The following is an 18288-nucleotide window of genomic DNA, read 5'->3' as shown; positions in this document are numbered from 1 at the left end:
ACAAACCTAATCAATAAAGAGACACCCCCCAAAAAACAAGATCAAGAACAGGACAATGGCACCACCATCCTTCCTTACATCAAAGGCACCACGGATAAAATTAGTAAAATTCTACAAAAACATAACATCAAAACCTCATTTTGCACTAACCAAAAAATATCTAATATCCTAAGGAGCCCCAAAGATAAAATCCAATTAGAATACCAAGGTATCTATGAAATCCCTTGCAAAACATGTGCAGCCACATACATTGGACAAACTAACCGAAGAGTGAGCCAGCGCATGGCAGAACATATGAATGCAGTCAAGAAACAGGAGAAGACCTCCTCCCTTGTCCAGCACATTAAAAGAACAGGGCACGAAATTGACTTTGAAAAAACTAAATTACTCCACAAAACAGAGAATTTATATAAAAGAATCTCTCTAGAAGCTATTGAAATTGAAAAAAGATCTTTTTGTTTAAATAAACGGGATGATACCTCACGTCTGCCAGAGATTTGGAAACCAGCCTTAAACAAAATAAAAACTTCATTATAATCAATATGTCAATCCTTTAATTATTATGATTTTAGAATTTTATATTTGGAAATCAGACTTAAACAAAACACTTCATAATCTTCATACCATTCCTTCTATAACCATGATTACACCAACCAATCAGATCACGGAAGCATAGTCACCCAATCTATTTGCTACATTCAAAGCAAATCTCCACCCCCACACTACATGCTAAGAAGGAATGTCAGTTGCTAATATTCATTTGCAAAAACACAGAGATTGGAACTCCAGCCTGATGATGGTAAATGTGATTTTACCGAAACGTCGCATAGACATGCAAAACATTACACAGGGCAAAACCCGAACTCAGAACAATCTACATACATATACCCGTGAAAATTTACGAAAACAAATATCTTGCCTCTACGGGGAGGACACTTTCCTACTGACTAGGACCTATGAAAAACTTGAAGTCAGAAAAGCCTCCATCTTATGTGATCTCACATTCCTACGCAACTGCAGGGACAAAAAAATAATTCCCAAATACTTCCAACTAAAATTCCACCCAAAAACCCCAACCATAGAGAGGATCCTAAAAAGAACTGAATTAGCCCTAATCAGAAATGAACTCCACAAAAAAAGATTCATACTTGATGAAATCAACAAAAGTCTACTCTCTCTTCACCTTAAAATCAGTAACCAAATACATCCTTTACTCTGGGATAAATTCAAACAAATATCAATCTGGAGGGCAGAAACAGAAACCCAATACAAAACAGACACACATAATAAGAAACTCCAAATACTAGAGGTACAGCAAAAACCCAGCCCTCCACAACAACTTATGACCAAAACAGTACATAACATATCAGACAAGATACTCACCACTACAGAAACCAATATTCTTTCAAAAGGATTTAATTTTGCAATAACTCCAAGACGAATACCAACTGAAAATATCATATGTGGAATTGAAACAACTTTACATAAAATCAACCCAGATACTGCTAACAAAATTAGACTCCAAGTCACTAATATTCTGTGCTCTAGTAAACCTCCAAAAAGTAACATACAGCAGGAAGAAAGAGAGGCACTTATCAATCTAAAGAAAAACCAGGATATAATAATCCTTCCAGCTGATAAAGGAAACTCCACTATAGTAATGAACACAGCAGAATACAAAGAAAAAATGACAAATCTTCTAAAAAATCCGGCCTACAAACTCCTAAGCACAGATCCTACCACCTACCTAGAAAAAACCACCAAATCTAAAATCAAGGCCTCTCCCATCAGCGAAGAAATCCAGCAAAAAATCATCCCCAGAGAAAAATCTTCCATATGCCCAAAACTCTATGGCCTTCCAAAAATACACAAAGAAGGAATACCTCTCAGGCCAATAGTCAGTTCTATAGGCTCCCCTCTACAAAACCTTGCCAAATTTTTAGCCAAATACCTTCAACCATATACAGAAACTATTACCTCATATGTTCAAAATTCATCCCACTTTATACAAATAATTAAAAAACAAAACCTACAACCCGATGACCTACTTGTAAGTTTCGATGTCGTGTCCCTGTTCACACAAATACCTATTACAGAAGCCTTGACAGCTATCCAAGACAAACACAAACCCCCCAAATATATCCTAGACCTTACCAACCACTGCCTGACCAATACATACTTCATCTATAATGAACAAAGATATAAACAAATAGAGGGAGCCCCCATGGGATCACCTCTATCACCTGTCATAGCCAACCTCTATATGGAATATTTCGAAAATAATGCTTTAGAGCAAGCCAAATACAAACCCAAACTTTGGCTGAGATATGTTGATGATACCTTTGTAATTTGGCCACATGGTAAAGAAAAACTAGACAATTTCCTCACTCATCTCAACAGCCTACACCCCAAAATACAGTTTACTATGGAAACAGAAATCAATGATCAACTTCCCTTTCTAGATGTACTGGTCTATAAAAAACCCAATGGCAGCCTAGGACATACTATCTACCAAAAGAAAACCCATACCAACCGTTATCTAAATGCACACTCACACCACCACCCCGCACAAATCACCTCAGTGGCCAAAACTCTCATCACCAGAACCAAACGCTTAGCTGACCATGAGCACTTAAAAACTGAATTGAACAAACTCAAAGATGTACTAATTTCTAATGGATTCAAAGAGAAAACAATAACAAACCTAATCAATAAAGAGACACCCCCCAAAAAACAAGATCAAGAACAGGACAATGGCACCACCATCCTTCCTTACATCAAAGGCACCACGGATAAAATTAGTAAAATTCTACAAAAACATAACATCAAAACCTCATTTTGCACTAACCAAAAAATATCTAATATCCTAAGGAGCCCCAAAGATAAAATCCAATTAGAATACCAAGGTATCTATGAAATCCCTTGCAAAACATGTGCAGCCACATACATTGGACAAACTAACCGAAGAGTGAGCCAGCGCATGGCAGAACATATGAATGCAGTCAAGAAACAGGAGAAGACCTCCTCCCTTGTCCAGCACATTAAAAGAACAGGGCACGAAATTGACTTTGAAAAAACTAAATTACTCCACAAAACAGAGAATTTATATAAAAGAATCTCTCTAGAAGCTATTGAAATTGAAAAAAGATCTTTTTGTTTAAATAAACGGGATGATACCTCACGTCTGCCAGAGATTTGGAAACCAGCCTTAAACAAAATAAAAACTTCATTATAATCAATATGTCAATCCTTTAATTATTATGATTTTAGAATTTTATATTTGGAAATCAGACTTAAACAAAACACTTCATAATCTTCATACCATTCCTTCTATAACCATGATTACACCAACCAATCAGATCACGGAAGCATAGTCACCCAATCTATTTGCTACATTCAAAGCAAATCTCCACCCCCACACTACATGCTAAGAAGGAATGTCAGTTGCTAATATTCATTTGCAAAAACACAGAGATTGGAACTCCAGCCTGATGATGGTAAATGTGATTTTACCGAAACGTCGCATAGACATGCAAAACATTACACAGGGCAAAACCCGAACTCAGAACAATCTACATACATATACCCGTGAAAATTTACGAAAACAAATATATATATATATATATATATATATATATATATATATATGGGCAAAGATGACAGGCCACCTGTTGGACTCTTCAACACACAACAGCTACTTGTCATAAATCACTGCACAGTTCTGACCTTCCTCTTTCTCGAAACCGAGTTTGCAGTAGGTTGGCAGAAAGGAAGATCTATGTCCCTCTTCTAAAAAAAGCAGATGTCCTTCTTCCCTGAAGCTGATAAATTAAATTGTCAACCGTACAATATTTATACCGGAGCTTTTTTCGGCGGGGGATAGTTGTGTTAGTTCACCACAAGGAAAACAGCCCCCGAATCCCGGTGACACCTGAAGCACCACTGGATTTATTGTGGCCTGAGCTTGCTGGATTAAAGCTCATTTTGTTAGATTCAAGGAACCTGATCTTCGGTTGAGAGAGATGAATTGACCAATAAACTCGGCAAACAAGGGGGATCAAAGGACCATGAGGTTCAATGGGTAGAAGAGGATTTTCCAATGCCTTGTGCTAAAACAAATGTGTAAGATCACAATATATTTTACAAGTTGTGGAAGGGTGGGGAAAAGCAGCCTTCCTCGGGATGCTAATTTGATGCCTCATATAAATTGTTACATGATTTGTTTATGGAGATTCAGGTTATGATTCCCCAAAGGTGTTTTTTCCAAAGGGCAACAGGACTTTTTAAATTTTTCCTTGAAAATGTTTTGCTTCTCATCCAAGAAGCTCCTTCAGCTCAGACTGGATGAATAGAATGGAATGGAATGGAATGGAATAGAATAGAATATTATTATTATTATTATTATTATTATTATTATTATTATTTATTCATTCTCTCATTCATTCATTCATTCATTCATTCATTCATTCATTCATTCATTCATTCATTGGATTTGTATGCCGCCCCTCTCCGGAGACTCGGGGCGGCTAACAGCAACAATAAAGCAGTGTACAATAGTAGTCTGATGTTAGAAACAATTAAAAGCCCATTAATATAAAAAAAACCAAACATACATACATAGATACCATGCATAGAATTATTTATTAGATTTGTATGCCGCCCCTCTCCGTAGACTCGGGGCGGCTCACAACAGTGATAAAAACAATACATGGAAACAAATCTAATAATCAAACTCTAAAATAACAGTTTTACATTAAAAAGTCTAAAAGGAAAAAAAAAGCCCAATAGACAAAATACATACACACAGTCATATCATGCAGAAAATTACATAGGCAAGGGGGGGATGTCTCAGTTCCCCCAAGCCTGACGACAGAGGTGGGTTTTAAGGAGTTTACGAAAGGCAATGAGGGTGGGGGCAGTCCTGATCCCTGGGGGGAGTTGATTCCAGAGGGTCGGAGCCACCACAGAGGAGGCTCTTCCCTTGGGTCCCGCCAGACGACATTGTTTAGTCGACGGGACCCGGAGAAGACCAACTCTGTGGGACCTAACCAGCCGCTGGGATTCGTGCGGCAGAAGGCAGTCTCGCAGAATAGAATAGAATAGAATAGAAAGAGTAAAGTAGAGTAGAGTAGAGTCAAGTAGAGGAGAATAGAGTTGAACTGAATTGAATTAAATTAAATTGAATTATTTAATGGCCATGTGTTATTGAACGCAGAAGGAATTTGTCTTTGGTGCAGAAGCTCTCAGTGTACATAAAAGAAAAAGATACATTTGTCAAGAATCATGAGGTACAATACTTAATGATTGTCATAGGTTACAAATAAGCAATCAGGAGACAATCAATATTAATATAAATCGTATACACACACACACACACATAGTAAAATACATGATGAAGGTTATAGAGGAGATACTCATAGTAAAATATATCTAAGAAATAATAGAAAAGAAGATATAGGATTAGAACATATCAATGAAAGAATAAAAGAAGAGATATAGGAATAGAAGAAAGGTATAGGAGATATAGGAGAGCAATAGGACAGGGGACGGAAGGCACTCTAGTGCACTTGTACTCGCCCCTTACTGACCTCTTAGGAATCTGGATAGGTCAACCGTAGATAATCTAAGGGTAAAGTGTTGGGGGTTTGGGGATGACACTATGGAGTCCGGTAATGAGTTCCATGCTTCGACAATTCGGTTACTGAAGTCGTATTTTTTACAGTCAAGTTTGGAGCGGTTAATATTAAGTTTATATCTGTTGTGTGCTCTTGTGTTGTGGTGGTTGAAGCTGAAGTAGTCGTATACTGTAATTTACTCCTGGGGTGTCTCAAAATAGTAGTCAAGCTGTGCACACTCTTAAAGACAAAATGGAAATAAAACCGTCCTTAACTTAAGGGATATTCAAGACTCTTGGCAGTTGTGTTATTTTTTCAGCCCAGTCTGTTTCCCATACTTTGAAATACAATTGATTGGGGGTGTGAGGGAGGTCTTCTTTAGTTTTTTCCAATATTTTGCTGTAGTAAATCTGACAGCTAACAACAAAAATTGAATTAAGGCTCATTCTATACATCCTGGGGAGGAAAAAAAAGGACAATAGGTTCTCCATCAATAATTTACTGCACCCTGGCGGTAAGTATATAACAATAAATTAGATAATGATCAACTCTGTAAGCCTATAAAAGTCCTTTATCTTCCCATTCTTTGATGGTATTGTCTTTGTAAGGTTAAAAGTGGGAAAGTCAAGGAATAAAAGAAAAGGAGAGATCAAGAACCAACATCTGGTTGTTTTTTTTAATCTTCTCAAAACATCTAAAATACGTTTTCAGTATAGGAGGGTCGCCCAGAAAGTAATGCAACACAATTTTTTTCTTCAACAATTATTTACTGAACACAATGAAACTTACACACATAAAAGAATGATGTTTCTTCTACACTCCCTATTTTTCCACGTAATCTCCATCCTGTTCTGTCGGGCTCTCTGGTAGACTCCTCCCAAAAATTCACAGGTACAAATTTCAGACACACACATGTTTGAAAATTCAAAACAATGTTCTTTATAATGAAAATTCACTTAACCTAAGCCCTCTTTTGTTATAGCAAAGAATTTCCAAACAAACTGGTAATTTGTACAAGTCCCTTATCAGTTCTGTGATACTTAGCTTGCAGCTGTGAGGCAATTCACAGTCCTTCTTCTTTCACGAAGTGAAACACACTTTGCTCTGGTTTAGTTTCAAAGCGAGGAAAAATCAGCACACAAAAGGTCAAAGTCAGCAAAGCAGTCACGAAACACAATGATCAGATAATCCTCCACAATGGCCAAACCCACAGGCTGCTCTTTATAGCAGCCTCACTAATGACCACAGCCCCACCCAACCACAGGTGGCCACATTTTCTTTGATAATAATCTCTCAGTTGTTGCTGCCTATGCATCGCTCTCTGCATGCGTGGCTGTATCATTAACTCTTGTTCTGAATCCAAGGAGGAGCTAGATAATTGATCTCCTTCTGAGCTGTCTGCCCCACTCTCCTCCTCCCTGTCACTCACGTCTTCTTGGTCAGAGGAACCTTCATCAGCAGATTCCACTGGGGGCAAAACAGGCCTGCAGCATGTGGATGTCTCCCCCACATCCACAGTCCTTGGGGCAGGAGCTGGGCCAGAGCTAACCACAACATATCCCGTTCTTATGGACTTCCTCCAGCGAGACACAAGGGTGTATATGCCCTGTTAGTACCACTCTTTGTTCTGGTCACGAAGCTGTGGAGCTCGGCCGAACCGTCTTCTAATGGCCTCACCCTCTGTGGAGCAATTCTTGGTATACTCAGAGAGAAACTTTGGGAAATGAACCCAGTAATCTAGATTACGTTTGAAATAAAACATTGCTTTAAAATCCTCTGCCCACTGTTAAAAAGTGGTAACTTTTATCCTTCTCTTTGCCGTTCTGTCAATCGTAAAGGTCCGTTCGTGGTCATTTTTATCAATACATCTAAAACCTCCAGCATGATTGTCAAAACTTTCAACTGTGCAAGCTGTCACACGTCACAACTTCTGGAGGCAAATCGTGTCACTGATTAATTGTTCTAGTTCCTTAGTTCTAGGTTTCTTCTCTCCTTGTTTAGTTTCCACCCATCGCTTCTTTTTTCTGTGCTTTGGGGCAGGGATCTCCAACAAGCCCAAACTCAATCCAGACAAGACGGAGTGGCTGTGGGTTTTGCCTCCCAAGGACAATTCCATCTGTCCGTCCATTACCCTAGGGGGGGGGAATTATTGACCCCCTCAGAGAGGGTTCGCAACTTGGGCATCCTCCTAGATCCACAGCTGACATTGGAACATCATCTTTCGGCTGTGGTGAGGAGGGCGTTTGCCCAGGTTCGCCTCGTGCACCAGTTGCGGCCCTATTTGGACACGGGGTCATTGCTCACAGTCGCTCATGCCCTTATCACCTCGAGGTTCGATTACTGCAACGCTCTCTACATGGGGCTACCTTTGAAAAGTGTTCGGAAATTTCAGATCCTGCAGAATGCGGCCGCGAGAGCTATCGTGGGGCTTCCCAGATTCGCCCACGTTTCTACAACACTCCGTGGTCTGCACTGGCTGCCGATCAGTTTCCGGGCACAATTCAAAGTGTTGGTAATGACCTTTCAAGCCTTACATGGCATTGGACCAGAATACCTCCGGAACCGCCTTCTACCACACAAATCCCAGCGGCCGATAAGGTCCCACAGAGTTGGCCTTCTCCGGGTCCCGTCGACCAAACAATATCGTTTGGTGGGGCCCAGGGGAAGAGCCTTCTCTGTGGCAGCCCCGGCCCTCTGGAACCAACTCCCCCCAGAGATTAGAATGGCCCCCACCCTCCTTGTCTTTCGCAAGTTACTCAAGACCCACCTGTATCGCCAGGCATGGGGAAACTAAGACATCTCCCCCAGACTTTTTATATTTCATGTTTGGTATGTATGTGCTGTATGGTTTTTAATTGTTGGGGGTTTTATATACAGTATTTTTATTATTAGATTTGTCCCATTGTTACACTGTTTCTTATTACTGTTGTGAGCCGCCCGGAGTCTTCGGAGAGGGGCGGCATACAAATCTAATTAATAATAATAATAATAATAATAATAATAATAATAATAATAACCTTGACAACTTTAAGATTTATGAACTTCGACTCCCAGAGTTTGGATATTCGGTATCTGGATATTCGGTATCCAAATATTGTGGCGAATATTCAAGCATATAATTCTTTACAGAGGACATTTGGGAAAATGGTAAAGGCGCTATGTCATTTGTTGCTCAAAATGGGGCGTTTGGGTAGTACCTAGGCAATATTCTCATTATGTAAATCAGCATATATATATATACATATTCCCAGCCAGCTGTAATTTTTGCAAAACAGTTACAGCGTGGAATTAACTAGCATTTGTAACCGCAGACTCTGTGGAGAGGTAATGAGAGTCTTGTATTTTTTGACAGGGAATTATATACAGAAAAGCATTTAAGGGGGCCCGTGAAGAACTCCTTGCTTTTCTTAACATAGAGAATAAAGCTAAATTGTCCCTTCACTCCAGTATCCTTTTTAAAAAGTTCTTGGATTTTGATCTGTCAGTGGTATTTGCTGAAAAGGCAGAGTTTCCTTCCAGTAATTTTAAGAAAAGCTATCATCAAACTGTCAACAGCCTAAAAATTGAGATTAAAACTACTAGAGAGAAATCTTTGCTATTATTAGGGTTTCAACTAAGAGCCTTTGAGCAGGCAGAAAATATTTGAAAGGTCTCAAATGGACCGGCTCTGTTTCTTTTGATCTGTTGGAGTAACCTAGAAGAGAGGTGAATAGGTCATTTTTTTAAAAAAAAAAAAGTGACAAAATCTTAAACACACTACCTGAGTTTGTGGACAAGTCAAAATAGAGCATAGGGAAAGCACCTGTCGTTTACACACAGTTGTAGATTGCTTGGAAACATCGTAGAAGTTGAATGTCTTCCATTCTTCACCTTGCTTGCTAAACTTTATCATATGCTACAAATGTCCCTTTCAGTTTTCTTCGCTAGGGGTTGAGGACACCAAGGTGATCACTTCCTGGATTCCATGGAATCCAGGAAGTGATCACCTTGGCGTCCTTAGCAACCTGCCGGTATACATGACGTCAAAGCTCCGCCCTGGAATCTTTTCGTGGGAGGGATTCCCCAGCTCCTTTTGTGCCTCCCTCCCATCCTTCCAACCGGCCAACAGCTCCCCAGTGTTCGCCTTCCTCCGCTGCCACCGGCGCCCAGCTCCTCCTCCTCTTCTCAGCAGATGACAGCCGGGCGGTTTCTTTCGCGGTGTTCGGCATGAACACCGAACTGGAGCACGAACTTTTTAAAAAATTCGGGTTCGGTTCTGGCATGCCGAACACCACAAAATTCGGTACGGACCTGAATTGTGCGGGTTCGGTTCGCCCAACACTATTGACAACCCATCAAATACTGGAAGTCTGCTATCATATCCCTTCTTGTTGTGGTTAGCTCTGGCCCAGCTCCTGCCCCAAGGACTGTGGATGTGGGGGAGACATCCACATGCTGCAGGCCTGTTTTGCCCCCGGTGGAATCTGCTGATGAAGGCTCCTCTGACCAAGAAGACATGAGTGACAGGGAGGAGGAGAGTGGGGCAGACAGCTCAGAAGGAGATCAATTATCTAGCTCCTCCTTGGATTCAGAACAAGAGTTAATGATACAGCCACGCATGCGGAGAGCGATGCATAGGCAACAACAACTGAGAGATTATTATCAAAGAAAATGAGGCCACCTGTGGTTGGGTGGGGCTGTGGTCATTAGTGACGCTGCTATAAAGAGCAGCCTGTGGGTTTGGCCATTGTGGAGGATTATCTGATCATTGTGTGCTTTACTGACTTTGACCTTTTGTGTGCTGATTTTTCCCCACTTTGAAATTAAACCAGAGCAAAGTGTGTTTCACTTTGTGAAAGAAGAAGGACTGTGAATTGCCTCACAGCTGCAAGCTAAGTATCACAGAACTGATAAGGGACTTGTACAAATTACCAGTTTGTTTGGAGATGAGTGCTCTTTGATATACCAAAAGAGGGCTTGGTTTAGTGAATTTTCATTATAAAGAACATTGTTTTGAATTTTCAAATGTGTGTGTGTCTGAAATTTGTACCTGTGAATTTTTGGGAGGATTCTACCAGAGAGCCCGACAGAACACTTCTAGTTCTTTTCTCTAGACTGGCCATGCCCAATTCCTGCAACCTTTCTTCATACGGTTTTGTCTCCAGGCCTTTAATTATTATCTTTATTGCTCTTTTTCACACGTTGTCCAAAGTCTCAACATCTTATTTGATGCAATGTGATGACCCAAACTGGAAGACATAAGCTCTGTTCACCACCTTGAGGTATTTGTAAAAATAATAAAGATGTGATACAAACAAATTAGGAAAATAAATTGCGTTGGTTGGTCAACATACTATACTGCAGGCAATTCATCTTAAAAGCATTTTGGGGTATACTAACAAACTCTTGCAATAGAACAGTGACTGTATTTTTAAAAACACAGGTTTTTTCCACCGTAAGAGTGAGTTTAATGATCAATATATGTAATTATCTCCCTGCCACTGATTCCTTATGTTCATTGCTCGATTTTCACCTTTGATTTCTAGCGAAAACATTGCTTATAGCAGTTAGACTAATATTAAAACATATTTTACAGGAATATATACCAAATGTTATTTACCAGAAAATAACCATTTTTAAAAATGTGCCTCAGTAATATCTAGATATTGCCAACCTAAATGCTGTTAGTAAATGCAATTTGATTAAAAAAAGAAAAACTTTGTCACCCTGGGCACAATACTTTTATCCAAGGTGTTTTTAAAACTCTAATCTAGAGCAAGTGTTCTTATTTTATTTTGTTTTCTGATCTTTACAGAAGTTCTGTGGATTTTCTGCGTTTATGCAACTTTTGTAACAATCACATATTTACAATCCTGGGTTTAGAAAGCTTAGAACTATGTCACCTTAAACACGACCTAAGCATAGCCCATAAAATCATCTACCACAACGTTCTTCCTGTCAACGACTACTTCAGCTTTAACCACAACAACCCACGAGCACACAATAGATACAAACTCAAAGTAAACCGCTCCAAACTCAACTGCAGGAAATACGACTTTAGTAACCGAGTAGTTGATGCATGGAACTCACTACCTGTAGTATCATCACACAACCCCCAAAACTTTACCCTTAGACTCTCCAATGTTGTCTTCTCCCGATTCCTAAGAGGTCCGTAAGGGGTGTGCATAAGTGCATCAGCGTGCCTTCCGTCCCCTGTCCTAATGTTTCTCTTTTACTAGTATCATGTACATAAATATTATATCTTTGCATACCACCCATATGTACTTGACAAACAAACAAATAAATAATTAATAAATAAATAACTTTTGACCACATGTGGTGGCAATGTCCTAAGGCAAAGAAGTATTGGGAACGGATAAGGACATGGCGATAAGAAATAGGAGAACAAGTAAAATTTAAACCTGAACTATTTCTATTAGGAATTGTTGACAACATGATAAAGAAACAAATCCAGTACACCATTCTACAAATAATACCACAGCAAAACTTGTATACGCTCAATATTGGAGACTAGAAAATACACCAAGTGATGAAAGGCTTATATTTATTTATTTATTTATTTATTTATTTATTTATTTATTTATTTATTTATTTATTTATTTATTTATTTATTTATTTATTACTTACTTACTTACTTACTTACTTACTTACTTACATGCTTGCTTGCTTGCTTGCTTGCTCGCTCGCTCGTTCGTTCATTCATTCATTCATTCATTCATTTGTCCAATACACAATACATGTGGAAAAGAATAGACATGAAGTAATATATATATAAAGATAATATGTAAAAATAGAGGAGAAGATATATGAAATGAAGAAAATATATATGATATATGAGATAAAGGAAAGACAATTGGACAGGGGATGAAAGGCATATTAGTGCACTTATGTACGCCCCTTATTGACCTTTTAGGAACCTGGAGAGGTCAATCGTGGAGAGTCTAAAGGAGAAATGTTGGGGGTTAGGGGTTGACACTACTGAGTCAGGTAATGAGTTCCATGCTTTGACAACTCGATTGTTAAAGTCATATTTTTTACAATCAAGTTTGGAGTGCTTAATATTAAGTTTGAATCTGTTGCGTGCTCTTGTGTTGTTGCGGTTGAAGCTGAAGTAGTCATTGACTAGTAGGACGTTGCAGCATATGATCTTGTGGGCAATACTCAGATCGTGTTTTAGGCGCCATAGTTCTAAGCTTTCTAGACCCAGGATTGTTAGTCTATTTTCGTAGGGTATTCTGTTTCGAGTGGAGGAGTGAAGGGCTCTTCTGGTGAAATATCTTTGGACGTTTTCAAGGGTGTTGATGTCCAAGATGTGGTATGGGTTCCAGACAGTCCAAACCCTGAATGTGCAGAGATGTACAGGCTCACTCTGGAAATGAAAAGCAAAGAGGAATGTGCTGTAGGTTCTCTACCACTTGTATAGAGTCTCCTTCTTGAGAAAAAATGTGGGTTACAAAACCTCCGAGACTAGAAGCCCTTTCCAGCTCTATTCTGATTGATTGATTGATTCTGATGTTGTCACTGTACAAATATGTTGTAAATCGACGGCTATCTGTATACCCTTTAATATTAATGATTCAAGTTTTATTGTTGCAGGGTTCCGTGGAAGATGCTTCTAGCTCAGCTCAGATGTCCTACACCCCTTTGCCTTCTGGAACAAGGAACCTCACCCACCATAGAGGTAAAGAGAAATTGAGCCATGCTTATGCAAAACCATATTATTGTGAATTATTACAAAGGGTAAGCATTTTTATTTGACTTCATTCCAGCTCTGGTCAATCAGCCAGCTGTCTGGGGATGATGTATCGCCCAGAAGAATACTTGGCTAAATTAGAATTTTGTTATTTTAAAACCAGCTTCAACTGTCCTCTATTGGCCACAGATGAAAACTATTCAATTTAGCAAAGAAACAATTACTGGTAGTCTTTCTTAACAGATACGTATCACTGCTGAGCAACTTTCTTGGTAAAGAAAATCATTGAAACATCATTTGTCGTTTCTGTTTGCATTAATCTCAATATTTTTTAAGGCTGTCTTTTTTACAAATCAGTAATACAAAAAGCATAGGAAAAGGATAACCTTCCTTCTTTCCTTCCTCCCTTCCTTTTCCTTCCTTCCTTCTTTCTTTCCTTCCTTCCTTCTTTCTTTCCTTCCTTCCTTCTTTCCTCCCTCCCTCCCTCCATTCCTTCCTTCCTTCCTTCTTTCCTTCCTCCCTTCCTTCTTTCCTCCCTTCCTTCTTTCCTCCCTCCCTCCATTCCTTTTCCTCCATTCCTTCCTTCCTTCTTTCCTTCCTTCTTTCCTCCCTCCCTTCCTTTTCCTTCCTTCCTTCCTTCCTTCCTTCCTTCCTTCCTTCTTTCCTCTCTCCATCCATTCTTTCCTTCCTTCTTTCCTTTCTCCCTCCATTCTTTCTTTCCTTCCTTCCTCCCTCCCTCCCTTTTCCTTCCTTCCTTCCTTCTTTCCTTCCTTCCTTCTTTCCATCCTCCCTCCCTCCATTCCTTCCTTCCTTCTTCCCTCCTTCCTTCCCTTTCTCCTTCTCTCCCTTCCTCCCTGTGGCTTAAAAATATAATATTGATGGAAAGACTTCTTGTTAAGACTCTGTGGAAAAATTCCCTTTGGCAGTACAGGAAATATTGCAAACACATTCAATTTTTTAAAAGGTGAAAGCTAGTGTTTTGTGTTCTACAGTAGAAACAAATGACAGTGAACTTGATTTGCATAGAGAGAGAGAGATTCTCTTTTATTTTATTTTTTTTAATGGAAATTGTACCGGTGGTAGCAAATACACCAGCCAAAGAAAAGACTTTTATAAGCCAGGTGCAGAGGAAACACAAAGGATCCCTTTGGATAGTAGGTTATCTTACGATCTCCTTGGACCTAGGAGAAGATCCTGGAGCTCTGGACTTGGACATAAAGTTCCAGAGAAGTAAACAGTTCCAAGTCTCCTTACTAAGTTGATTCATGGTGATTCTCTGACCTGCATTTTGAAAATGCATTTATTATAGTTAGCATATTGTTCTTCTCCAAGTCTTTTTTTTCCCCATACAAAGATGTCCGCTCCTGTGAAAATTTAATAGAAATGTGCTGGCAGTTTAAATTTTGAATGGAAAGAAAGTTATAGATGTGTCATGAGCAGCGGTGGTGGGCTGCTCCCTCCATGGGGATGTGGGACCCAATGGGGGTAGCAAGTTTGTTCTGTCTGGGTCCCCCCAGACGCCAACACCAACCAAAAAGAGTATCCAGACACACTGGTAAAAAGCAAAGGCAGTTTATATAATTGAAAGCAAACACAGGTAACAAAAACTGTTCTTACAGACAGGAACACTATGAAGCTTCACAGAGGTTTCACGCAGGCCAGGCAATAAAACAGGATTCTTGCTGGCAAAAACAACGCTGGAGATAATAAAACCCACACCTCCCCCAAGTCTTCCAGACTTCTAGGCCACAAGCCAAGATCAGAGATGCTGAGAATCGAAGCAAGGTCACAGGACTCCCAATTGATAACTCTCCACAAGACTGTAAGGGCGGGCCTACCTTTTCAACCCTGCTGAGGAGAACCACACCCAAACCCAGCTGTTGCCAATTCAGGGATGGAAATACCTTTCTAATTGGCCCCTCCTTTGAGCTGCACGTCGCTGCCTCATGTCTATTATAGCCTGTGCGTCTTCATCCAATGAATCCAAGCTACTAGCTGGGGAGAGCCCCCCCCCCCAAGGGTCTCAGGCTGCTCTCCCTCCTCCTCTTCCTGACGTTCCTCTCCCCCGTCTGCCTGGTCCTCCGCCTCCTGTTCACTGTCCTCCTCCTCTGGGCATGGATCCGGCAGAGATCCAGCCGGTCCCTGAAGAGCCTCAGGCTGAATCACAACACAAGTTTATGCACTATTTATTGAATACTTAATAGTTTTTTTTAATTGTCCTTCTTTCTCTAGTACCTTAATATGATCCTCAATTACTCTTAAAATAGGAAATAATTAAATAGTATGTTTCTACCCATAAACGTTTTAATCATTTTAATCATTATCTAGAACTGAACTTTTATAGCAACGAAAGAAAATTGAGCTACTTGCCTAATCTGTTATCTTACTGAACCTTGGGGGTTCAGCACAAAACCTTCAAATGCTCCTCAACAAATAATACTGTCTATCGTTTGTCCTTTTTGTGGCTATTCAAATAATGGAACTTAATAGGTCCAAGAACCTATTTGAAAATTTATCTTGTTCGGTAAGCCACTCCCACCCAGTCACATGACCTTTAAGCCACCCCCCACAGTCACATGATTGTCAAGCCATTCCCACCTAATCACATGGCTGGCAAGCCACTCCTATCAGGTCATCTAACCATCAAGCCACACCCACAAAAGAAGCCACACCACAGTGTGGCAGTAAAAATTTTGGCAGCTCATCACTGGTTTCGAAACTTTTTTGGGACCAGGCCTCTCCTAAGCATCATTAAAATCCTGATTCCCCCCACGTCACATGACATATAATTCTTACCATTCAAAAAGTGAACTCCTACTCACATGGAGGAAGCCTAAAAGGCCATTAACTTGGTTTATTTATTTTATTTTATTTATTTATTTTGTCCAATACACAATAGATATTGAAGAGAATAGACATATATAAAGAAAAGATATAAAAATAGAGGAGATGATATATGAAAGGAAGAAAAGATATATGGTATATGAGATAAGGAGAGACGATTGGACAGGGGACGAAAGGCACACTAGTGCACTTATGCACGCCCCTTACTGACCTCTAAGGAACCTGGAGAGGTCAATCGTGGATAGTCTAAGGGAGAAATGTTGGGGGTTAGGGGTTGACACTACTGAGTCCAGTAATGAGCTCCACGCTTCGACAACTCGATTGCTGAAGTCATATTTTTTACAGTCAAGCTTGGAGCGATTAACATTAACTTTGAATTTGTTGCGTGCTCTTGTGTTGTTGCGGTTGAAGCTGAAGTAGTCATTGATCGGTAGGACGTTGCAGCATATGATTTTGTGGGCAATACATAGATCGTGTTTTAGGCGTCGTAGTTCTAAGCTTTCTAGACCCAGGATTGATAGTCTAGTCTCATAGGGCATTCTGTTTCGAGTGGAGGAGTGAAGGGCTCTTCTGGTGAAGTATCTTTGCAATAACACAAGAGCACGCAACAGATTCAAACTTAATACGAACCGCGCCAAACTTGACTGTAAAAAATATGATTTCAACAATCGAGTTATCGAAGCGTGGAACTCCTTGCCGGACTCAATTGTGGCAACCCCTAACCCCTAACACTTCTCCCTTAGACTCTCCACGATTGACCTCTCCAGGTTCCTAAGAGGCCAGTAAGGGGCGTGCATAAGTGCACTGGTGTGCCTTCCGTCCCCTGTCCAATTGTCTTTCCTTTCTTTCACCTATCTTATATATTCTCTTCCTTTCATATATCCTCTCCTCTAAGTTCACTTTCACCCTCTTTTATATTATCACATGTCTATCTTTCTTCCTATGTATCTGTATATTGGACAAATGAATAAATAAAATAATAAATAATTTTTCTAGGACATTTAAACCAGGTTCCAATAGCTCCCATTAAAAATAAAATTGGCCTCCTGTGGGCCATGGGCCCCAGGGTAGGAACTACTGGTCTAGTGTTCATTTTGGGGTTAATCTCTGATCACTTGTGTAGTGAATGCAGGTGAGGAAGTCTTTTTTTGGGGGGGGGGTCTTTTTTCTTTCCTTTTGGTCTTTTGGATTGTCTCTTTCGAGAGTGATATTTATTTATTTTATTTATTCATTTGTCCAATACACAAATACATAGGAAGAAAAATAGACATGTAGTAATATATATAAGGGTAAAGTGAACTTAGAGGAGAGCATATATGAAAGGAAGAAAATATATATGGTAAGTGAGAGAAAGGAAAGACAATTGGACCGGGGACGAAAGGCACACCAGTGCACTTATGTACGCCCCTTAACTAGTGTGTTTTCTAATGCACACCTCTAAAGTCAGAGCTCTCAAACTTTTAGGAGGAGGGAAATGTAGGTATCGTCTTTTTTTGGGGCAGGGGGATTTGTTACATGTTTAAATATCCTACGGAGAGGGCAGATTTATAAGCAGTGCCTTAGCTAGAAAATATGAATTTTAGAATCAGGACAATTTCCTATGGGAAACGGTATGTAAGTGGAAGAAAGCTTGACAATGCACGTTTGAACCTAGTGACAAATGGAACAAGATTGTGAAGCTTAGTTGTGTCTCCTCTGGGGAAATCTACATTAGAAGATCCACTCTGACACTCAAATTGAAAGAAAGGGGAGAAATATGACCTCTGATGAGCTCGGTGCACAACCAAATGAACTCTTAAATTTGGGACATGAACACGACTGCTTTCCAAGCCGTGGTTTAACCTTGAGCAATGAAGAAATATCTAGACCAGGGGGTCTCCAAGCTTGGCAGCTTTAAGACTTGTAGACTTCAACTCCCAGAGTTCCTAGGTTGGGGAATTCTGGGAGTTGAAGTCCACAAGTCTTACAGTTGCCAAGATTGGAGACGCCTGGTCTACACAGAACACTGGGCCTTATCCAACAAAATGTATGTATGTATGTATGTATGTATGTATGTATGTATGTATGTATGTATGTATTTATTTATTTTGTTCGTTCGTTCGTTCGTTCGTTCATTCATTCATTCATTCATTCATT

At 39.9% G+C, this 18288-nt stretch overlaps 1 protein-coding gene across 1 annotated transcript in view; it reads left to right on the top strand.

Annotated features, from left to right (window-relative positions):
• LRMDA (leucine rich melanocyte differentiation associated) overlaps positions 1-18288 on the top strand; it is a 936663-nt gene that overhangs the window by 786412 nt on the left and 131963 nt on the right. Inside the window, exon 6 of the mRNA XM_070752013.1 lies at positions 13212-13296. Coding sequence (XP_070608114.1) covers positions 13212-13296 — 85 coding nt within the window. The remainder of the gene's footprint in view (positions 1-13211; positions 13297-18288) is intronic.

This window comes from Erythrolamprus reginae, chromosome 5, assembly GCF_031021105.1.
Source record: "Erythrolamprus reginae isolate rEryReg1 chromosome 5, rEryReg1.hap1, whole genome shotgun sequence".
In the NCBI taxonomy this organism is placed as follows: Eukaryota; Metazoa; Chordata; class Lepidosauria; order Squamata; family Dipsadidae; genus Erythrolamprus; species Erythrolamprus reginae.
The sequence above is the reverse complement of the archived record's forward strand: the minus strand, read 5'-3'. Positions and strand labels throughout refer to the sequence as shown.